This window comes from Phacochoerus africanus, chromosome 2 (genome assembly GCF_016906955.1).
Source record: "Phacochoerus africanus isolate WHEZ1 chromosome 2, ROS_Pafr_v1, whole genome shotgun sequence".
In the NCBI taxonomy this organism is placed as follows: Eukaryota; Metazoa; Chordata; class Mammalia; order Artiodactyla; family Suidae; genus Phacochoerus; species Phacochoerus africanus.
The window spans coordinates 114,872,785-114,894,284 of NC_062545.1; the positions used below are offsets into that span (position 1 = coordinate 114,872,785).

The window sequence follows — 21,500 nt, forward strand, 5'->3', positions numbered from 1 at the left end:
TGCCTGTGAAAGTCCCTGACTGGAGGTGGTGCAGGGATAGACATAAGAAAAAGCTCTGTTTGAAGCCAAAGAGGTCTAAGGAAGACATGTATCCTCCCGATCATTTTGTTTTCTTTCAGTCGATGATAGATGATACCTTAATGGTTGGTGGAGACGCAATCACAGTTCTCACTTCTACCCCTTTACCAGCCTGCTTACTCCCCTCCCCAGAAGGAACCAGTCTCCAGTGCCTTATATTCCTTTCAAGGGAATACTGTGTTCCTGAGAAACTACTCATGTCTGGTATTTTTTCCCACGTTTGTGCATTAATGGGAGCATATAACATAATGTTCCACAGTTGCTTTTTCCATTCACATATGTCTTAGAGATTATTCATATCCATGCATTAAGTAGGCTCCTCTTTCTCATAGAACATTCGCATTCCATTGCTTGGCTATACTTTTTATTCTTTTCTTTTTTAGGGCCACACCCACAGCAAATGGAATTTCCTGGGCCAGGGGCTGAATTGGAACCATGGCCTTCGGTCTATGCCACAGTCACAGCAACACCAGATCTGAGCTGTACCTGTGACCTATATGAGCAACCCATGCCAGATCCTTAACTCCCTGAGTGAGGCCAGGAATTGAACCCACATCCTCATGGATACTAATCAAGTTCTTAAGCTGATGAGCCACAGTGGGAACTCCTGCTTGGCTATTCTTTAATTTATTGAACCAATCATCTGTTGATGGACTTGGAGATGATTTCACATCTTTTTCTCTTCCAGTTACTTAAAATGAATAACCTGCTTGGTGTCATTGTTTTCATATTTGAGTTTATCTATAGAATGCATTTATAGAGGGAAGGGCTTGTCCATGGTTTTTTTGTTTGTTTGTTTTTGTTTTTAGGGCTGCACCCGAGGCATATAGAAGTTCCTAGGCTGGGGTCGAATCGGAGCTATAGCTGCCGGCCTACGCCACAGCCACAGCAATGCCAGATCAAGACATGTCTGCGACCTGTACCACAGCTCACTGCAATGCCGGATCCTTAACCCACTGAGCGTGGCCAGGGATCGAACCTGCAATCTCATAGTTCTTAGTTGGATTCATTTCTGCTGAGCCACAATGGCAACTCCCTTCCATGTTTTTATAAAGAAAGAAAGCAGGAGTTCCCATCATAGCTCAGAGGAAAACGAATCTGAGTAGTATCCATGAGGACACAGGTTCGATCCCTGGCCTTGCTTAGTGGGTTGAGGATCTGGTGTTACCGTGAGCTGTGGTATAAATCACAGATGTGATTTGGATCTGGCATTGCTGTGGCTGTGGTGTGGGCTGGCAGCTACAGCTCTTATTGGACCCCTAGCCTGGGAATGTCCATATGCTGAGAGTGCAGCCCTAAAAAGAAAGAAAGAAAGCAGATTTTCCTTAGCTATTGTATTGTAGAAAAAAAGAGGTAATGCAACAGGATTGGCAGTGTCTCTGGAGTACCAGGATGAAGGTTCAATCCCTGTCCCTGCTCAGTGGGTTGAAGGATCTGGCGTTGCCAAAGCTCTGTAGGTCACAACTGTGGCTGGGGTCTCATCCCTAACCTGGAACTCTGTATGCCACAGGACAGCCAAAAAATAAATAAATCAATCAATAAAACCCCCATTACAACATCAGCATTTTAAAATTAATCTATACCTCGTTTTGCTCTGTCCCTCCTGACATTCTCCCCACCCACCCCACCCAGCCCCTGAACTGCCACTCCTGTGTGATAACCCTCACACACACCCTGGTGGAAATTCACAGCCGGTAGGAAGTCACTATGAGCAGCCCTATAATTTCAGCACCAGGGCAGCCACTGAAGAAGATGTGAGGCTATAAAAGCTTGTACTTGAAAAACATGGCATGGATATTTTGAAAGCAAGCACTAGATTTCCTTTCTAGGCTTCTCAGCTCTTTGCCATTGCTCATGGTTTTGATTCTTGGCCAAACTCCATGTCTTGTTTTTCGAGTGCCTATGGTCCTTTTTGTGTGCCCTCTTCCCTGCTACTGAAGAGTACAAGATGTGGAAGGATATCATGTTTCCTTGTCAGTCTGGTCTGTTTTGTCTCAAGGACTCAAGGGCTTAGCCCATATCATTTTATTTCTTTAGCTATGGTCATGAAGATGATGGCATAAACATTTTTACCAACAATTTTCATTGAGTCCCTATTTAAGCATGGCTGGGGGCTTGGGAGAAGCCCATATTTAATCTTCATGCCATCTGCCTGGTGATGATGATAGTAACTAACATAACAGTTTCCCCTTGGTAACGCCCTCTTCAATGTCACACACTTTGGTAAATGTCTCTTTGATTTTCACTATAAATCTGCACGTGTCCAATGTGATTTGCAGGCATCTTATGTCCTTGTTCTGTGCAAGGTAAGTTTCATTTTAGTGGAAGACGCATCTAGATTCCTAAATGTGTGTGTAAATATTAAAACTAAACTTAAAAAGAAAAAAAGAAAAAAATGGCCATTGGCAAATTAGTGCATTTAGTTTTGTTCATGTGCCCTTTGAAAAGGGAACCTCTCCTTGTTAGAGCACTTCTGTGAAACAGTCATGTAGATAATAAATACCTTGTCGTGGCATTACACTTTTTCAAAATCGCTTTCACTGATTTAATCTCACTGGAAGGTATATACTCAGAAATGCCAGCCTGTTACATTCTAACACCATCTGTGAAATTCGAACAGATTATCCTTTATTAGGGAGCCTTATGATTTTTGAGCATTATCATAAGGTCTTTAATAAAAACCCCTTCATCAGAGAATTTTGGCAAAGCTTTCTGCAGAAAAGAAGACTCATATCCAAGTTCAAAATTTTGATTTGTGTCTGTAAAAACCTTTCATTCATACTGGAAAAAAAAAATCTCAGCATTCTTTCTTGCCAAGAATGGTGTCGCTTCTTCACATTGGAGTGTTTTGACCAAAAGTCAAGAAAATCCATTTATGTCACTGGCCCACCTCTTCGTGAGTTTCTTGGCCTGAAACAAGTTGCTGAACCATGGGAACCTCAGCTTTTCTATCCAGAGACCACAAACTATGCCAATGATGTGTTGTTAGGATGCAGTGGGTATGCTGAGATATGAATACCACCAACCTCCTCCATCCCTCTGTACACCACCCTGGGAAATAAGCTTGTATCCTTCTCTAGAAGCCCCCTTTGACTCCAGGCTAAACATCCCCTGCCATACAAGGCCGCCACACCATCAGAATTCATCCTGACCTTTCAATCACTTCCCTTGCCTTCCATCTCCAGCCAGTGCTGGTCTAGTCGCTGTACCTCCTCCATGTCACCCACGTTCCTCTCTCCTTGCCTTTGTACTCTGCACTCCCCACTTCCTCTTCTTCCTTCTCTGCATCTGTACAAATCCTGCTCATCCCTTTTTGTCTTGGTTTGGTTTGGGTTTTTTTTTTTTTTTTGGTTTGGTTTGGTTTATTTTTATATGTTTAATGATTTTTGATTTTTCCATTATAGCTGGTTTACAGTGTTCTGTCAGTTTTCTACTGTACAACAAAGTGACCCAGTCACACACATATATACCTTCTTTTTCTCACATTATCCTCCATCACGCTCCATCATAGTGAGCTATGATGTGACTAGATATAGTTCCCAGTGCTGTACAGCAGAATCTCAAACTCCCCACCCCAAATCTCACATCTTCCTTGGCCAGCCCAGCAAAGAGTATTATCTTCCTGTTCTAAATTCCTCTAGGACTTGATTGTCAGTCTTTGTCACAGACTCAGCTTTCTGTAGGCTTCTTTATTTGCTAAACTACCCCTGCCTCATCTAGATGGTGTTCACGATTTCTTTAATATGTTATTTCCTGTCCTTTCTCATTAGGAACCCTACACATGGCAGGCGCTCAATAACTATGTAACCGGTGAGCGTTATGAGTGTGATGGTATCAGGTGCGTCATGCTGTTTGGGAATGATGATGCTATGAAACCCCTGTACCAAGAAGGAAGAAAACAATATTTAGAGCCAAAGAAATGTTTCTTGATTGAGTTCCTTCCGGGCTGTCTTGCTGCAAACTTGGAAAGATGTCCCTTTTAGGCACTTGGCTATGATCTCAGTAGGGGGGTTTGGCTTGCCACCCTTCTCGGATCACTGATTTGTATCATTGGAAGTCACAGCCATCATAGGAATTGACTCATGTAATAGAACAATTGAGGAAAACAAAGTGGATGGATGTGTGTGGGATTGCTGATAAGCAGCCCTCATCAAAGCCAAAGTTTTTGAGGGCTGGTGATGGTGTCTTGAGTGCACATGCTCACACTAACACACACACATACACAAGTCCCTCCACGTATTTGTGAGATGAATTATTAAAATTCTGAAAGACAGTCATGTCTTATTTTGCTTTGTATAGTTTTGGCTTTTCCTGCATATCTGCTGGGGATCAACCAGGACCGGCTAAAAGAGAAGCTAACGAGCCGACAGATGGACAGCAAGTGGGGAGGCAAGTCCGAGTCCATCCACGTGACCCTCAATGTGGAACAGGCCTGTTACACCAGGGACGCGCTTGCCAAGGCCCTGCACGCCCGGGTCTTTGACTTCTTGGTAGATGTAAGTAAACCCGTGTCGACATTGCTGATGCTTCATGTTTTAGCATCTGTAATGCGTCAAATTTCTAAGAGCTTTGTTTTTGTGTTTTGGCTCATTCCTTATAGCCATTCCTTTACTCCTCCACTTTTTACCATCACCCTGGGATTGCTGAGTTCCACTTTTACTTCAAGAATTGTCCAGCAAGACTATTAATACGGTAACAGCTTCTTGTGGACAAAATATTTAGTAAAGCCAGGACTATAGACTGGAAAAAGAGGAGACCCATGGTCACGAATCTTAATTGATCCTAAAGTTTTAAAATCTTGTACTTGTCATCTGTTGCTAATGCTACAAATTAACCCAGAATTTAGTGGCTTAAAACAATAAGCATTTCTTCTTTCCCAGTTTCTGTGGGTCAGGTATTTGGAAGTGACTTCATTTGGTGGTTCTCACTATGGAATGCGAATGCAGTCAAGATGCTGATTGGAACTACATGGCTTGACTAGGGTTGGAGAACCTGGTTCCAAGATGGCACACTCACATGGCTGCTGACAGAATGTCTCAGTATCTTGCTACAAGGGCCTTTTGGGCTGCTTGCCTTTCCTCACAACATGGCAATGCGAGTGACCTAAGAGAGAGCAGGGAAGAAGCCACAGTGCTTTTAATGTCCTAATCTTGGGCTCATATATTGCCACTCTGCCATCTTCTGTTCATTAGAAGCAGGTCACTAAGTACAGCTCACAGTTAAGGGGAGGAGAAGTAGGTTCCACTGTTTGGGATGCGGAGTATCAAAGACTGGACATAATTTTATTTTTTCCCATTTACAAATTTTTTGTGTGAAAGTATAGTTGATTTACACTGTCGTGCCATTTTCTGCTGTACAGCAAAGTGATCAAGTCGTTTATATATACACATTCTTTTCCTCATAGCATCCCCATCATTTTCCATCCCAAGAGATTAGACACAGTTCCCTGTGCTATACAGCAGGACCTTGTTGTTTATCCATTCTAAATGTAATAGTTTGTAGTTCCCTTAGTGGCTCAGTGGTAACAGATCTCACTAGCATCCATGAAGATGCAGGTTGGATCCCTTGCCTCACTCAGTGGGTTAAGGATCCAGCATTGCCATGAGCTGTGTGGTGTAAGTCGCAGAAGCGGCTTGGATCCTGTGTTGCTGTGGCTGTGGTGTAGGCCAGTGGCTACAGCTCCAGTTCAACCCCTAGCCTGGGAACCTCCATATGCAGCAGGTACAGCCCTAAAAAGGCAAAATAAATAAATAAAGTAATCGTTTATATCTACTAACCCCAAACTCCCAGTCTATCTCATTCCCTCCCCCCTCCCCCTTGGCAACCACAAGTCTATCCTAGTGTATATTTTTAAAACTACCAAAGACTTTTAAAATTATGGCATAACCATGTAGATATATATAATATATAATAATTTATATGGATATAAAATACTAGTCTGTCAGCAGTATAGAACTGCCATTGACAATCTGTGTTAATCACAGTAACCTCTAAATGTAGAACGATAATTACAAGCACTTCTATAGCATTTACTATGTGCCAGATACCATTCTACGTATTAAATAATAACTCACTTAATTCTTACAAGAACCCCGTGACTTAGGTAATATCATCTGTATTTTATAGATAAGTTAACTGAGACACAAAGAGGTTCAGGAACTTGCCCAAGGTCACACCACTCTTAAGTGCTAAATGTAGGAATTAAACCCAGGTAATTTGGCAATGTTCCAGCTATTTCTCTTCTGCCTTTCCTGTATTCAAGCCAAAAGGAACCCTAGGGGAACCCTAATCAAAGCGACAACAGCCTGGCCATTAGGTCCAAAATATCTGTGTTGGAGTCCAAGCAATGACATCTATAAGGCTTCAAGTATGGTTGGGTGTGTGAGTAAGTCAGGGCAGGAGTGTACTTCCTCTGGTTATTTTAAGAGTAAGATTGCTTGGGAAGGTCAGGGTCATATAAAACATTAGTCATGCTTTTAACTTGTCCAGACCCCTCATTTTACTGGCAAGGGAATCTTAGCTCTGAGTATTGGCAGTTTCACCCAAGACCATTCAGCAAGAGGGCGGTGCTGAACCAGGATTAGAACCCACATCTCTTGTCTTATTCAGTGGATCTTCCATTACCAGCCTTTCCATCTTATTTCCTGTGTGGTATAATGGGATGGATGCCTCATATAAGTGACGCTAACTGAAGCTGACATTTACCAAGCCCTGACTGTGTGCCAGGCACTGGGCTAAGTGCTGTATATGGTTACCCATTGGCTCATAAAAAGATGAGTATCATTTTCTTTGCCTGGAAAACACCTGCAGTACTTCAGAATTGATCCAGATATCCCCCACCCCCAGGAATTTTTCTCCTACATTTCTACCTCCTCTGCAGCCCTCACCAACCCCCTTCTAACCTACACCAACCCCTCTATCATTGTCTGTTCCGTTGGTTACACGTTTCTCCTCACGGTGGTCAAGGACGCAGATGGAGTCATCATACTACTTAAACTTAATTCCAGACCCTTCCTCTTGCCCAGTGAGAGCTCATGCTTTATAATGTTACCACTGTCATTAGGAGGAATTGTAGTGAGAATTAAATGAAATAACACTTGGGAAGCACTTAGCAAAGCCTGGCTCAGGTGCATGTTAAATACATGTAAGCTGCTTTTATTTTCATTGTTTTAAGATGGATTTCTGCTATTACTATTTATAGCTGCCTCACCCTCTCTATATAAACACCTGAGAACAGAGACTGTCTTCTTGACATCTCTGGCAGATTATGGTAGGTGATCGTTAATTGACTGCAGACATACCCCATTTTATTATGCCTTGCAGATACTGTGTTTTTTACAAGTTAAAGATTTATGGTAACTCTCTATGGAGCAAGTCTGTCAGAGCCATTTTTCCAACAGCATTCTCTCACTTCATGTCGCTGTGTCACATTTTGCTGATTCTCACAATATTTCAAACCTTTTCATTATTATAATATTTGTTATGGTGATCTCTGATCAATGGTCTTTGGTGTTACTGTTGCAAAAAGATTACGATTTGTTGAAGGTTCAGATGATGGTTTGCATTTTTTAGCAATAAAGTGATTTTTAATTAAGGAAAGTACTTTTTTTAGATGTAATGCTATTACATGGTTCATAAACTACAGTATAGCGGAAACATAACCTTTATATGCATTGGGAAACCCCCCCTAAAAAATTTGTATGACTCACTTTTTTGGTGATATTTGTTTTATTGTGAGGTCTGAAACTGAATCTGTAGTGTCTCCAAAGTATGCCTATACTGAATGGGGTCAATGGAAATAATATTTACAAATCTTATAATATTGGTTCTTTTCATGAAATAGGTTTTACTTCAGTCACCCCAGATGATACTTTCTTCTAATTCTCAAGACTTCTTGAGAAAAACTAGCTCTGTCAGAAATTGTTTTTATCATTAAAGCAACTTTTTTTTTTTTTTTAATCTTTGTCTTTTTAGGGCTGCAGCTGCGGCATATGGAGGTTCCCAGGCTAGGGGTCTAATCAGAGCTACAGCTGCCAGCCTACACCACAGCCACAGCAACACCAGATCTGAGCCACATCTTCGACCTACACCACAGCTCACAGAAACGCTGGATCATTAACGCACTGAGCGAGGCCAGGGATCAAACCTGCAACCTCATGGTTCCTAGTCGGATTTGTAAACCACTGAGCCACGACGGGAACTCCTAAGCAAACTTTTTTATTTGTCTACCATACCAGCTTTTTTTTAGATTCTGGTGTTTTCCCAGAGTACTTGATGCAATGAGACCTTTTTCACTGCAGTTCACCTGCATGTCCTCTTGTTTCCAATAGGCAGTGAGTGGTATTTGCTTCATTTTCCCCCTGACATGACTATTTTTAATATGAATGTAAAAGGGGTTAATTACTCTCCTGGTGACTTTTTCCTAGTCCATCAACAAAGCGATGGAGAAGGACCATGAGGAATACAACATTGGCGTGCTGGACATCTATGGCTTTGAAATATTTCAGGTAAGACCAGTTGGAGTAGTTGGAGACTAGAGCGGGTGATGCCTGTTATCTCGCTTGAAAGAAATCATTCTAGGCAATGGAAAAAAACTATTGTGGCTCGTTTTTGCCTTTTTGAGATCTTCCTGTACCTTTACCAAATTAGTTTCTCCTAAATATAAACTATGCTGCTTTCTCCTCATTCCGCCAACATTTCTGTTAAGCTTCTTCACTAAGTCGCTCCAGAAATGACTTTAAAATGATTTTGCAGAAACAATTACATGAAAGTAACTTTCCTTTCTCTCTCTCTCTTTTTTTTAGAAAAATGGTTTTGAACAGTTTTGTATCAATTTTGTTAATGAAAAATTACAGCAGATTTTTATTGAACTCACATTAAAGGCAGAGCAGGTAAGCAGTCCATTTTTGTTCATCTCATTCTGTTTCTAATTTGTTTTGTTTTATTTTTATTTATTTTTATTTTTTGTCTTTTTAGGGCCACACCCACAGCATATGGAGGTTCCCAGGCTAGGGGTTGAATTGGAGCTGCAGCTGCTGACCTACACCACAGCCACAGCAACGCCAGATCTGAGCCACATCTCTGACCTACACCGCAGCTCATGGCAATGCCAGATACTTAACCCACTGAGCGAGACTCTTTTGTTTTAAAGGGTATATAACTTTCTCTCCTTTGGTGATAGATTCAGATTTCAGTCTTATATTAGGAAATGTACTTGGAGTCAGGCAGGAAAACCATACGCCACTGGGACATTTTAGTCTGAAGTATAAACACCATCTGCTACATTCTCTTTCTTCTTTAAGAAAATGATGCTGTGAAGTTGGGCTTATGACTGGCTGTTTTTACTACTCTCTGACTCATTGACCAAATGGAAATGGAAACCTATTCCAACCCCAGTTGTTTATGGCATATACTGTGTTCCAAGGGAAATTTTGGCTTTCTCAGATTTGCTCTAACATAAAAATAAATATGTCTTTAACAAAGCTGGTATTTCAGTTCTGACTTGAGGTTACATATCTTGCTTGTGTTATCTTCTGCAAGGCCATTGCCAGTTCCCTTTTATCCTGTTACCTACTGGTTGTTTGATTTCTTGGGTCGCTGTAATAAGGTACCGCAAACTGGGCAGCCTAAAACAATAGAAAAGTTTTTCCCTCACAGTTTAGGAGATCAGACTCCAAAATCAAAATGTCAGTAGGGTCAGAGTTCCTGAGGGGGTTCAGCGGGTTAAGAACCCAACGTGGTGTCAGTGAGGTTGCAGGTTCGATCCCTGGCCTCTCTCAGTGGGTTAAGAATCTGGCATTGCTGGAGTTCCCCTTGTGGCGCAGTGGTTAACGAATCCGACTAGGAACCATGAGGTTGTGGGTTCGATCCCTGCCCTTGCTCAGTGGGTTAACCATCCGGCGTTGCCGTGAGCTGTGGTGTAGGTTGCAGACGCGGCTCGGATCCCGCGTTGCTGTGGCTCTGGCGTAGGCCGGTGGCTACAGCTCCTATTGGACCCCTAGCCTGGGAATCTCCATATGCTGCGGGAGCGGCCCAAGAAATAGCAAAAAAAAAAAGACCAAAAAAAAAAAAAGAATCTGGCATTGCCGAGAGCTATGGTATAGGTTGCAGATGCAGCTCGGATCTGGTGTTGCTGTGGCTGTGGCATAGGCCAGCAGCTGCAGCTCTGATTCAACCCCTAATCCTGGAACTTGTATATGCCGCAGGTGTGGCCATAAAAAGGAAAAAAAAAAAGGCTCTAGGGGAAAATCTCTTCTGGCTTCTGGGGGCTCCCACCATTCCTTGTCTTGTGGTAGCATAACTGATCTCTGCCTCTCTCTTCACATGACCTTTTTCTGTGTCCAAGCTAGGGGTCTAATTGGAGCTACAGCTGCTGGCTTACACCACAGCCACAGCAACACCAGATCCTTAACCGACTGAGCAAGGCCAGGGATCGAACCTGCATCCTCATGGATGCTAGTCGGGTTCATTAACCACTGAGCCACAACAGGAACTCCTGTCCTTTGTCTTTTAACAGCACTGGTCCTTGGATCTGGGGGTCACCCTAAATCCACCATCGTTTCTTTTGTGAGATTCTTAGCTAACCATATCTACAGAGATCTTCTTTCTAAACCTCACAGTTTGAGGGTTTCGGTGGAAACAAGATCATGGGGGACGCATATCAAAGGCTGTTTGGGAAATGTTTATTCATGGCAGCATCTGTGCCTCTGCTTGGGAACTCCAGTGGCCAGTGGTTTTCACAGAAACCTCTGCCCTGGAATAATCTGGCTTTCCACCACCTCACAGCAGCTAGTGTGAAACCACAAGAGAGGACAGAGGAGGAGCTGAGACAGAGGTAGGCAGAGGCTAGATAGAGAAGGACTTTGTAGGGCATGGCGAAGACTGCAGATTTCATGGTTAGTTTGACAAGAAACCATTGAAGAATTTTGAGCAGAGAATGACGCCTTCTGATTTGTGCTTGTTTTTGATGAGGTTGCTCTGGCTCTATTGGTGATTAGGTGAGGCAGGAGAGGGCAGACGGGAGTGGAAGTTTCTAAACTAGTGTGGAGACTACCACAGGAGACTGGGCAAGAATTGGTGAGATGTGATGGCAGCAGGAGAGGTGGTGACAAGGTGAGAGGCGGTCAGATTCAGAACGTATTTCAGAGAGTGACTCAGCATGGCATGCTCAGTATAATTAGCAATATACTAAGAAGGGAAGAGGGGTCAAGGGTCATTCCTACCTTTACAGCTTGAGTAACAGGCCCAGTGGGGAGACTATTACGGAAGGGTAAGATTAGGACAACTGGGAGGTCCCCTTGTAGCTCAGTGGAAACAAATCCAATTAAGAACCATGAGGTTGGGGGTTCGATCCCTGGCCTCTCTCAGTGGATTAAGAATCTGGCGTTGCCAAGAGCTGCTACTGGTATAGGTTGCAGATGCGGCTTGGATCTGGCGTTTCTATGGCTGTGGTGTAGGCTCAGCTACAGCTCTGATTTGACCCCTAGCCTGGGAACCTCCCTATGCCTTGGGTGTGGCCCTGAAAAGACAAACAAACAAACCCAAAAGTACCAAGCAATGAAACGTTCCTTCCCTCTTCCTCTTAGAGAAACATTAAAGTTGCAAGTTTTTAGTGAAGGGCATCCAGGGTTTTCTTTCCTGATGATTCATGTATCTGTGCTGTCCATCTGTGCAGAACTCCAGCTGGTCTTCTTGACTGGGTGATAATGTGAATTACCACTTTCTGTCCTGCAGGAAGAATACGTTCAAGAGGGCATTAGATGGACACCCATTGACTACTTTAATAACAAAATTGTTTGTGATCTCATCGAAAACAAAGTTGTAAGTATGGGTCTAGACTGGTATGTTTCTTCACTACTTACAGGTTGACATTAAGTGTTTTTGTTCTCTCGGCCATTGTATTAGAATAGGCGAAGTAACAGCTCTGATATGCAGAGAGGTTTGGCAATTACATTAATTTTGCAAATAGGTGCGTGAAAATAGTGTTTTAGTCTTTTTTTTTTTTTTTTTAATTTTAACACAGTGTGCAGCAGCTTGATGGGGGATTTTAGTTCCCAGACCAGAAATCAAACCTGGGCTGCAGCAGTGATGAATACTAACTACTAGACCACCAGGGAATTCCCTGGGAGTTTTATTCTTACACTTCATATACATATGAATATAGGAGTACATTGTCAATTTACAAATGGAGATTGTCACTGAATCTTAAGAGAAGATAATAATCACTTATGTTGATGGCATAGTATGTGAAGAGATATAAAATTGGCCCTGCATTCTAGATCATTTATACAACTTATAGGACTTTAGCTCTAGAAGTTATTCAAAAGAAAATAAAAGGATACAGACAGACATTTGTACAGTACTGTTTTGTTCTGTTTTCTTCCCAAAATGGAAACTATAGAAACAGCCAAAGAGAAGTCAATCCTTAAATAAACTATAGCATATGAGAATGGGGAAATATAGCCATTAAAATAAAAATAAGTATAGGAGTTCCCTGGTGGCCTAGAAGTTAAGGACTTGGCATTGTCACTGCTGTGGCTTGGGTTTGGTTTGATTCCTGGCCTGGGCACTTCTGCATGCCATGGACATGGCCCAAAAGAAATAAGAAATAAGTATAAAGACTATGTAGAATTATTTATAAAAATAGTGCTATGCAGAAAAGAGTAATATGTGATAGAATGTGTCCATTATGTAACTGTATTAACCATGTCTATATGGATAACAGGCTGAAAGAGAACATTAAGAAATAGGGTGTTAAAAGGGAGTTCCTGTCGTGGCTCAGCAGAAGCGAATCTGACTAGCATCCACGAGGACGAAGGTTCGATCCCTGGCCTCACTCCATGGGTTAAGGATCCCACATTGCCATGAGGGATGTAGGTCGAAGATGTGGCTGGAATCTGGCTTTGCTGTGGCTGTGGTATAGGCCAGAGGCTACAGCTCCAGTTCAACCCCTAGCCTGGGAACCTCCATATGCTACAGGTGCAGCCCTAAAAAGACCAAAAAAAAAAAAAAAAGAAAAGAAAGAAAGAAAAAAGAAAAGAAATAGGGTCAAAGGGAAATGTCTTTCTTTTTCTTTAGGGTTTTTAAAATCAGCTTAGTATAAATAGGCATGAGCAGATAATGATCTGTGTATGACTTTGAATAGAACTTTAGGGAGTTAAATTTTTTTTTTTTTTAAATGAACTTTGCTGCATCGTTGGATCTAGGGGTGACTCCCATTTGGGATTATGAATTGCATTCTTCCTCAAAGGAAAAGACTGACTTTCGAGATGGTATCGTAAGGCTAGGAAGCTGTTTCCTTGCTTAAGGAAAGATCTGATAAACACTGTGTATTTTAGAATAGTCACTGACTTGGGGTTTTCTTGGTCCCATCAGAACCCTCCTGGGATAATGAGCATCCTGGATGATGTCTGCGCCACGATGCATGCAGTGGGTGAAGGGGCGGATCAGACGCTGCTCCAGAAACTTCAGATGCAGATTGGAAACCATGAGCATTTCAACAGCTGGAACCAAGGCTTCATTATTCACCATTATGCTGGGAAGGTATGACCAAGGAGCAGAGGTTCAACAGGAAGGGGAAGTTATCCTTTCCAATGTCTACTTATATCAAGCCTTTGGGTCTGTAATCTGTTTTCTCATGAGGCAACTGAAAACAATGTCCATAGTTTTATCTGCTTTACCATGTTTTATTCATCCATCATTCATTCATTCAACAACCTATGAAGTATTTGGAGAGACAAACAAAAGAAAGTATACAGCACTGCGTATTTTTTTAGCATGAATCACCCTTTAATAGAACATACGAATGAATCATAAATATAATTGAAGCATGAATCAGCATATATTAACTACTGAAGGACTGGGGTTTTGTCTTGCCTCTTGTGCAAACACAAGCCTGCGTTTTTTACTTGTCTGTCCTTCCTGGAAGTGTAAATAAGGACCCGAGGCTCATTTTAGTGTTTGTCCTCATAAAATGCATGAGTACTGGGTGCTACTGGATGCCAAGCTTTGTGTGGGTGTGGGTGAGGTCATGATATTTGGGGACTTCCAAGTACTGTGGAAATGCATTGGTCTTACCCTTCATCTCAGCTAATCTTGTGTTAACCAGGGAGGGTCGTTGAGAATGAGGCTTTGACTGAATTGATCCAACTCTGACACTGTTTCTGGGGAAACTCAAAAGCCTCAGATGACATGGCCCATTGCAATGGGTCATGAAGAGTTTTATTTTATTCTGCCTTAACTAAAATTTAGGCAATAAATTAAGTTTATTGGTTGCACACCCCATAGATCCATTGAAGGGACATGTAATCACAGGAGCTGAGGCCCTGGTTATATGTCACTTGGGTCATGTAAGCAGCTAGATACCAGTCATTTAAAAAGTAACATAAAATGGGCACAGCCTTAATGTAACAGGGCAGGATAAAAGCCCAGTTGTTCCGTCTGGAAATATATACATTCTCTTGAGGATAGCCATGCCAACCTGGGTTTTTTGTTCTGTAAAATACTTAAACGATAAAGCTCAGCTTCTTTCTGTTCTTGGCCAGGTGTCCTATGACATGGATGGCTTTTGTGAACGGAACCGTGATGTGCTTTTCATGGATCTGATCGAGCTTATGCAGAGCAGTGAGCTGTAAGTATATATGCTTTATCTGACGTAGGATATAGGTTTAATCAGATTTCAATATTAAAACAAACTTGTGGAGTTCCTCTCATGGCTAAGTGGTTAAAGAATCTGACTAGGAACCATGAGGTTGCGGGTTCAATCCCTGGCCTCGCTCAGCAGGTTAAGGATCCGGTGTTGCCGTGAGCTGTGGTGTTGGTTGCAGACACTGCTTGGATCCCGAGTTGCTGTGGCTCTGGTGTAGGCCGGTGGCTACAGCTCCGATGAGACATCTAGCCTGGGAACCTCCATATGCCTCGGGTGTGGCCCTAGAAAAGACCAAAAAAAAAAAAAAACAAAAAACTGTGACACTTGAATGGTCAGCATTTTATTTCCTTGTGCTGTTGGGTCTGGGTTATCAACAGACAATTTGGCTTCTCAAAATAGCTTTTTCCCTAACAATTTTTGTCTCTCCCTTGTACCCTTAACACTTCCCACCCCACATTCGAAATGCTATCTGCATGCCCTTCAGGGCCCCCAGCTTCATAACTTTCCTTGCTATCATCAGAGAGGAGAGACCATGCCGGCGTTAGGTTGGGGTGGCCATGTCTGACCATCTAAGAGTGGGACAGTCTGGTTCTGGGACACATTGCCCGTGGAACATCACCCCAAGTATTCTCCATGGTTATTCAGTTTTTAAAATGCTAATGGAAAAAAAAAGGAGTTCCCGTGGTGGCACAGTGGTTACAAATCCGACTAGGAACCATGAGGTTGCAGGTTCGATCCCTGGCCTTGCTCAGTGGGTTAAGGATCCGGTGTTGCCATGAACTGTGGTGTAGGTCACAGATGTGGCTCAGATCCCGCATTGCTGTGGCTCTGGCATAGGCTGGTGGCTACAGCTCCAATTAGATCCCTAGCCTGGGAACCTCCACATGCCAAGGGAGCAGCCGAAGAAATGGCAAAAAAGACAAAAAAAAAAAAACTGCTAATGGATTAGCTCCACCCAAGTTCACCTGAGTTGCTAAAGCTGGGGAAATGGTTCAAGAACTCAGGGAGGGGCACTCAGAGATCCATTTTAACTCCCAAGACCCTGACTAAGCTGTAGACATAGAGGCAGTGGGGGGCTTCCCCCATGTAAACCGCTGGAGCTCTTGGGACTAGCTCTGCCTTGTCCTTTTCTCTTCTTTGCAAAGGTCCCCACAGTCCTGGATATGAGATGTCACTTACACGATCAGGCCCATCCATGCCGGCCAAGTACAACACTGCACAAGCTTCCAGATTTCACAAGTTCTTAGCGCCGCCTCCAAGTAATAGCTGCCTTTTAGTTTCTGTTACTTCAACTGTCATAGCATCTGGGTTAACTACTTTCATCAACAACTTTGAGCCTGATAATTTACTAGAGAGGGCCTGACTTCAATGAAAGCAAAACTGAGTTTCCTTTTCAGCCCTGCTCCATGTAACACTCTCACCCTCCGGCCAGCCTCCCTCTGCTCCCCGGGCCTCTCCCCCCACCTCCCACCCCCTGCCTGTACTTTCTTGGCACTCACACCCCTCACTTCAGAGATTCTGAATTTTATTCAAAGCATAAAATTTGTTTGCGCTTCTCTTAAAAGCTCAGGTAAGCCACAAGTCCCAACTTGTGGGGTTTATGACACTCAGGTGCCAACTTTTAAAAAATAAATTATTAAAATTACTGCCAAGTTCAAGAGCTATTGATGCTTCCATGTAAAACTGTCACAGAGACATGGCCTGTTGTTTAGTAAACGCATTTGCTATAAAAATCTATAATTGTGTCTGGTCAGGTTGATAGGAGATTGCTAGGGAAAGTTCCTAGAAAATTCATGATGCTCAGTAACCATTTGGGAGGAATTTAGTTTGAGTGGCAGATGGCTAATTTACATGAGCACATTTTTCATTCTGCCAGTCAATCAGCAAATATTTATCGAGTACCTATTATGTACTAACCTCTATTCCAGACACCAGGGGCACTAAGGTGACTGAGACATTGTCCCTGCCCTGTGTCCATCAAGGCAGGCCTGTCAACAGAAGGCAGCTCACTTTGAACTGTTAACGAAAACATATTAAACAGACAAAGCATTCGTGGATTAGCTCCACTTAAAATTGCTCACACTCAAAAGCAGTTTGACCCCTACTGGCATGTAGGGGTCAAAGGCCTCTGATGCTGTGAAATACCCTATAGTGTGTAGTATAAACCCCCATCTCCTGGCCCCAGCACAGTATTATCCAATCCCAAATACTGATGGCACCACCTTGGTTGAGAAACCCTGCCTTAGAGCAAAGCAGCATCTGCATTGGATGTGGACAATTCTGAGAGATCCCTGAGCTCTGGTCTCTCTCTCTCTTTTTTTTTTTTGGCTTTTTAGGGTCACACCCACAGCATATAGAAGTTCCCAGGCTAGGGGTGGAATCAGAGATGCTACTGCAGACCTACGTCACAGCCACAGCAGCGCCATATCCTTAACCCCTTGAGTGAGTCCAGGGATTGAACCCACATCCTCATGAATACTAGTCCGATTCATTTCTGCTGTGCCACAACAGGAACTCTTTTGGTCTCTCTTATTTAACTCAGAAAACCCCTACCAACCCCTCCCTCCATTGTGGCTTATTGCCAAGGTGCATCTCAGTTCCAGGGAGTGGGACACTCAAAAGGCAGAGTTCTACATTTTTTTTTTGGCTCAGACTCCAAGATGCTGCTGTCTTAGAACGGTTCCTCTCTGTTTCTCTTGTCCATTGCTTTTTTTTCCTGAGCCATGACTTGTTGGCCTGTGCTTTGAGTCAGATGGCCATTCTGTAGCCAAGGTTCTGTGCTTCTGGACAGCTCTCCTCTCCATTCTCCGTGGAAACAGGCTTTCCAACCCCAAGGTACTTAACTGATTGCTAATCTGTTCCCTTTCTCCCTTTCCAGACCTTTTATAAAGTCTTTATTTCCGGAAAATCTGCAAGCAGACAAGAAAGGGCGCCCAACGACTGCCGGAAGCAAAATAAAGGTTTGTTCTGTTGGGAATATTTTATAGATTCCTACAAGAGGTAGGGTTTTCTAGAAGTCAGGAACTATACCCCTGGGTGGGAATGAGGGTCACTGATGTGTAAGGAGCTGGTTACAGAAGGTCACCAGAAGTAACATCGCTGCTTGAGAAAGGGTTATGGGACGTAAGCTGAATTCGACTTGGCTGTACTGAAACCCCAAATGGATATTGAGTACCTGGTAGCTCAAGAGTCAGTAGATGAAAATCAGCTCCTTTCTGAGAGGAAATGGCTTCACACTGAATCGCAGAGAATTCACATTAAACTATCAGAGGAGTTCCCGTTGTGTCTCAGTGGTTAACGAATCCAACTAGGAACCATGAGGTTGCGGGTTCGATCCTTGGCCTTGCTCAATGGGTTAAGGATCCAGCGTTGCCATCAGCTGTGGTGTAGGTTGCAGACGCAGACCAGATCTGGCATTGCTGTGGCTGTGGTGTAGGTCGGCAGCTATGGCTCCAATTAGACCCCTAGTCTGGGAACCTCCATATGCCGTGGGTGCGGCCCTAAAAAGACAAAAAACAAAAAAACAAAAAAAAACAGAGACATTTTATGATTGAGAGCCACGTTTTGGATTTTGATAATGATTTTCCAGACCAAATCCCAAAACTTGCCAGTTATGGAACTTTATGTACCTGAAAATCTACTGGATCTTAAAAGGGGAATTTCCTCATCTTCCTCACTAGATCTTACAGGCCCTCCTTTCTGTGACTTACAGGCATCTTGGCCCCTGGTGTGTCAAAGTCAGAGGAAAGCTTTTCTCCATGACATACGGAAGTTCCCATTCTAGGGATCGATTTGCAGCTATAGCCTATGCCACAGCCACAGCAATACAGGATCCACGCTGCTTCTGCAACCTACACCACAGCTCATGGCAACACAGGATCCTTAACCCACTGAGCAAGGTCAGGGATTGAACCTGCATTCTCATGGATTCTAGTCGGGTTTGTTTTACTGCTGAGCTACAACGGGAACTCCCAAAGTCAGAGCAGTTCTTAGAGGCTCTCTTGGGAGCCTCTTGTGGAGAGTGCCTTGGGTCATTAGAGGCATTGTGTGATGAACCAGTGGTCCCTAATTACACTCTGAGTTTAGAGGTTCTGTCAAGCACCCTGCATCATGTGATCTTTTTTGAAAAACAGGCACTAAACCTTTTCTTTTTTAATTATACCAATGAAAAAGTTTTTTCAAGAACCATTCCAGTTAAATACTTTATAACCAGTGGGATCATTAAGTGATTAACACTGGGGCCCTGGTGTTCAAATCCCTCACCACATGCTGGCCAGCAGGGAACCTAACCACTCTGGTCCTCTTTGGCATTATCTGTGAGGTGGAGATGTTAGCACCTATCTCAGGGGAGTACTTGTGGTCATTAAATTCCATAATCCATCTCAGGCACATAGCACACTGCCTGAAACATAATAAACACAAGACATGACTGCTCTCCTGTTCCTTTCTCTTCCGTCTGTCCCTCTGTGTCTCTTTGCCCCTGCTTAATTCTCAAAGGACACTTGATATGCTTATGCTGACCCCCTCACCCCAGACTCTCCATTCCCCTTCTCCACCTCTTTGCATCCAAATCCTGCACATCTTTCTCACGGTGCCCACCTCAGTAACCCCTGCCTCGTGGACACCAGGGTTGTTACTGTCTGTGCTCTTGGCCAGCATTTTCTTCCCTTAGTGATTCACAAATGAACACCTGCCTCCCCAGCCCCCACGGGTGCGAACAATGCATGAAATAAAGGAAACAATCACAGCAATGAGAAGATTCCAGTCCCGGGGAGCTTCAGGTTTCATGGAAGTTGTCAGGTGTGAGCTGAGTGTTGAGCCAGAGTGTAGAGTCCTCTGGGATGAGGGACAATCGTGTTCAAAGAACTGGAGACATGGAGTGGCCCTGAGACGGTGTCTGGGGTGCATTCACTGGGGTGGAATGTTGAGGGCAGAGGAGAGACGCAGGCCCCCTATGCTGATGTCTCCCTGGTGCTCTGAGTCATGCCTTCACTTCTAGGGCCTGGATCAGGATGAGCTGTGGGCTGGAAAATCTAGTCACAAGACTGTCACGTTCAGATCCAAGGGGCCCAGATCATCAAGGTTGCCATGACTCACTTTCAAGTGGTTTGGGTTCTCAGTCCAACTTGCTCCCCATAAAAATAAAGAGGGGGGTAGGAGGATTTTTCTCCTCTTGGGAAGACTTGACCCCTCGCCCTCCTTCAGGGCCCTATTTAGTTGAGTGCTCAGAAGGGCCACTCTGGGGCTACTCAGAATGTTCAGGATTTGCTGTCAGCCGGGAAGGTTGGCGTGAAGTCAGCCAGCTCGTCGTCTAGGGAGACGGAGCTATGCTGATTCTCACCTCCAGTGGGGCCCTCCTTGGAGAACTGTGTAGCCTCTGTCTGTCTGATGCTCTGCCTCCAAGTTAGATGGAGATTCTCCCAGAGTTTTATGTCTCCTGAGATACCTCTTTGGGATGCACAGCTGTGACACAATCTCTTACCCTTTCATAGCAGCAGTATTTTGCTGCTATGTATCAACTTTGTGTGTGTGTGTGTGTGTGTGTGTGTGTGTGGTTAAAAGTTTTATTTTCACATTAATTGTAAAAATACATCAATACATAGTTAAACTTCTCTATTCCAGGACAGAAAGAAATGTTGCATAATGAACACTCTACCAGGCATCATGCCTTCCAAGAAAGATATAAAATGTCCACTGGTTATTTAAAACATGGTTGTTTTTTAAACTTCAACATCGGAAATGTTGACCACAATCTGTGAAACTGGCTCCATCAATAACGACTGATAATCTTCTCATCAATAGAAATGTACACATACATTCCCTACCCCTACTTACAGTGATCTATTTGCTTATATCCCCCACTGTTGTCTCAGCCTTTATTACTACAGTGGATGGGACAGTGTGGTGTCCCTCCCACTAAAAAAAAAATAGTTTAATGAATGAAGAGCATTTAAAACACATCATCCTCAAAGTAAATATTGGTCAAGGCTGGACTAACTCTGATTTAACATAAAAATGACCTTCAAAATAACACTACAGAGAATTGCCAAACACATTCATATCTTTAAATATTTGATAAAACAGGAGTTGCCATTGTGGCTCAGCAGTAGCAAACCTAACTAGTATCCATGAGGATGTGGGTTCAATCTGGGCCCCACTTGGTGGGTTAAGGATCCATCATTGCCTTGAGCTTCGGTGTAGTTTGCAGACATGGCTGGGATCTGGCATTGCTGTGGCTGTGGTGTAGGCTGACAACTGCAGCTCCAATTTGACCCCTAGCCTGGAAACGTCCATATTTGCCAGGTGTAGCCCTGAAAAGACAGACAATCAATCAATCAGTAAATATTAGAAGATTAATATACAAGCTTTGAAAAAAAAAAACGTATGTAAATAAATAGAAGAAATCTCTTAAGAAGTAGCCAGACACATTAAACACAGTCCAAGTGGCCATGGGAGTTATTTGCTTTCTTCTTTCCATTCCATTAAGACCGCAGCGGTAGCCAGAGATCTTCCTCCATCTCTCTAGATCAGTCAGCACTGCTCTTGTTTAGCATCTTCTCAGTGATTTTCTTAACCAGGGGGGTGCAGGTTGAGACAGACTTTCTTACCAGCCTGGAAAGTGTCTATGACTTCTCTTTAGCCACAGTGGAGTCCAGGGCGTATCACCTTCACTCTGTGGATATTCCTGAGGTGGATTCCCTGCAGGGTCTGCATGCACTGGCAGCACAATTCGTGACCATGTGCCCCCCTGCTGCATGCCAGCTGGGGTCACCAG

The 21,500-nt window shown here is 43.4% G+C and overlaps 1 protein-coding gene across 3 annotated transcripts in view; it reads left to right on the forward strand.

The window, feature by feature from the left end:
* The window catches only part of MYO1E (myosin IE), a 223,034-nt gene that overhangs the window by 140,952 nt on the left and 60,582 nt on the right, over nucleotides 1-21,500 (forward strand). For all 3 annotated transcript variants that reach the window (XM_047766226.1, XM_047766223.1, XM_047766224.1), the window contains exons 10-16: nucleotides 4,378-4,574; nucleotides 8,505-8,585; nucleotides 8,883-8,969; nucleotides 11,812-11,898; nucleotides 13,453-13,620; nucleotides 14,622-14,707; nucleotides 17,604-17,685. In XM_047766226.1, the coding sequence (XP_047622182.1) occupies nucleotides 4,378-4,574; nucleotides 8,505-8,585; nucleotides 8,883-8,969; nucleotides 11,812-11,898; nucleotides 13,453-13,620; nucleotides 14,622-14,707; nucleotides 17,604-17,685 (788 nt within the window). The remainder of the gene's footprint in view (nucleotides 1-4,377; nucleotides 4,575-8,504; nucleotides 8,586-8,882; nucleotides 8,970-11,811; nucleotides 11,899-13,452; nucleotides 13,621-14,621; nucleotides 14,708-17,603; nucleotides 17,686-21,500) is intronic.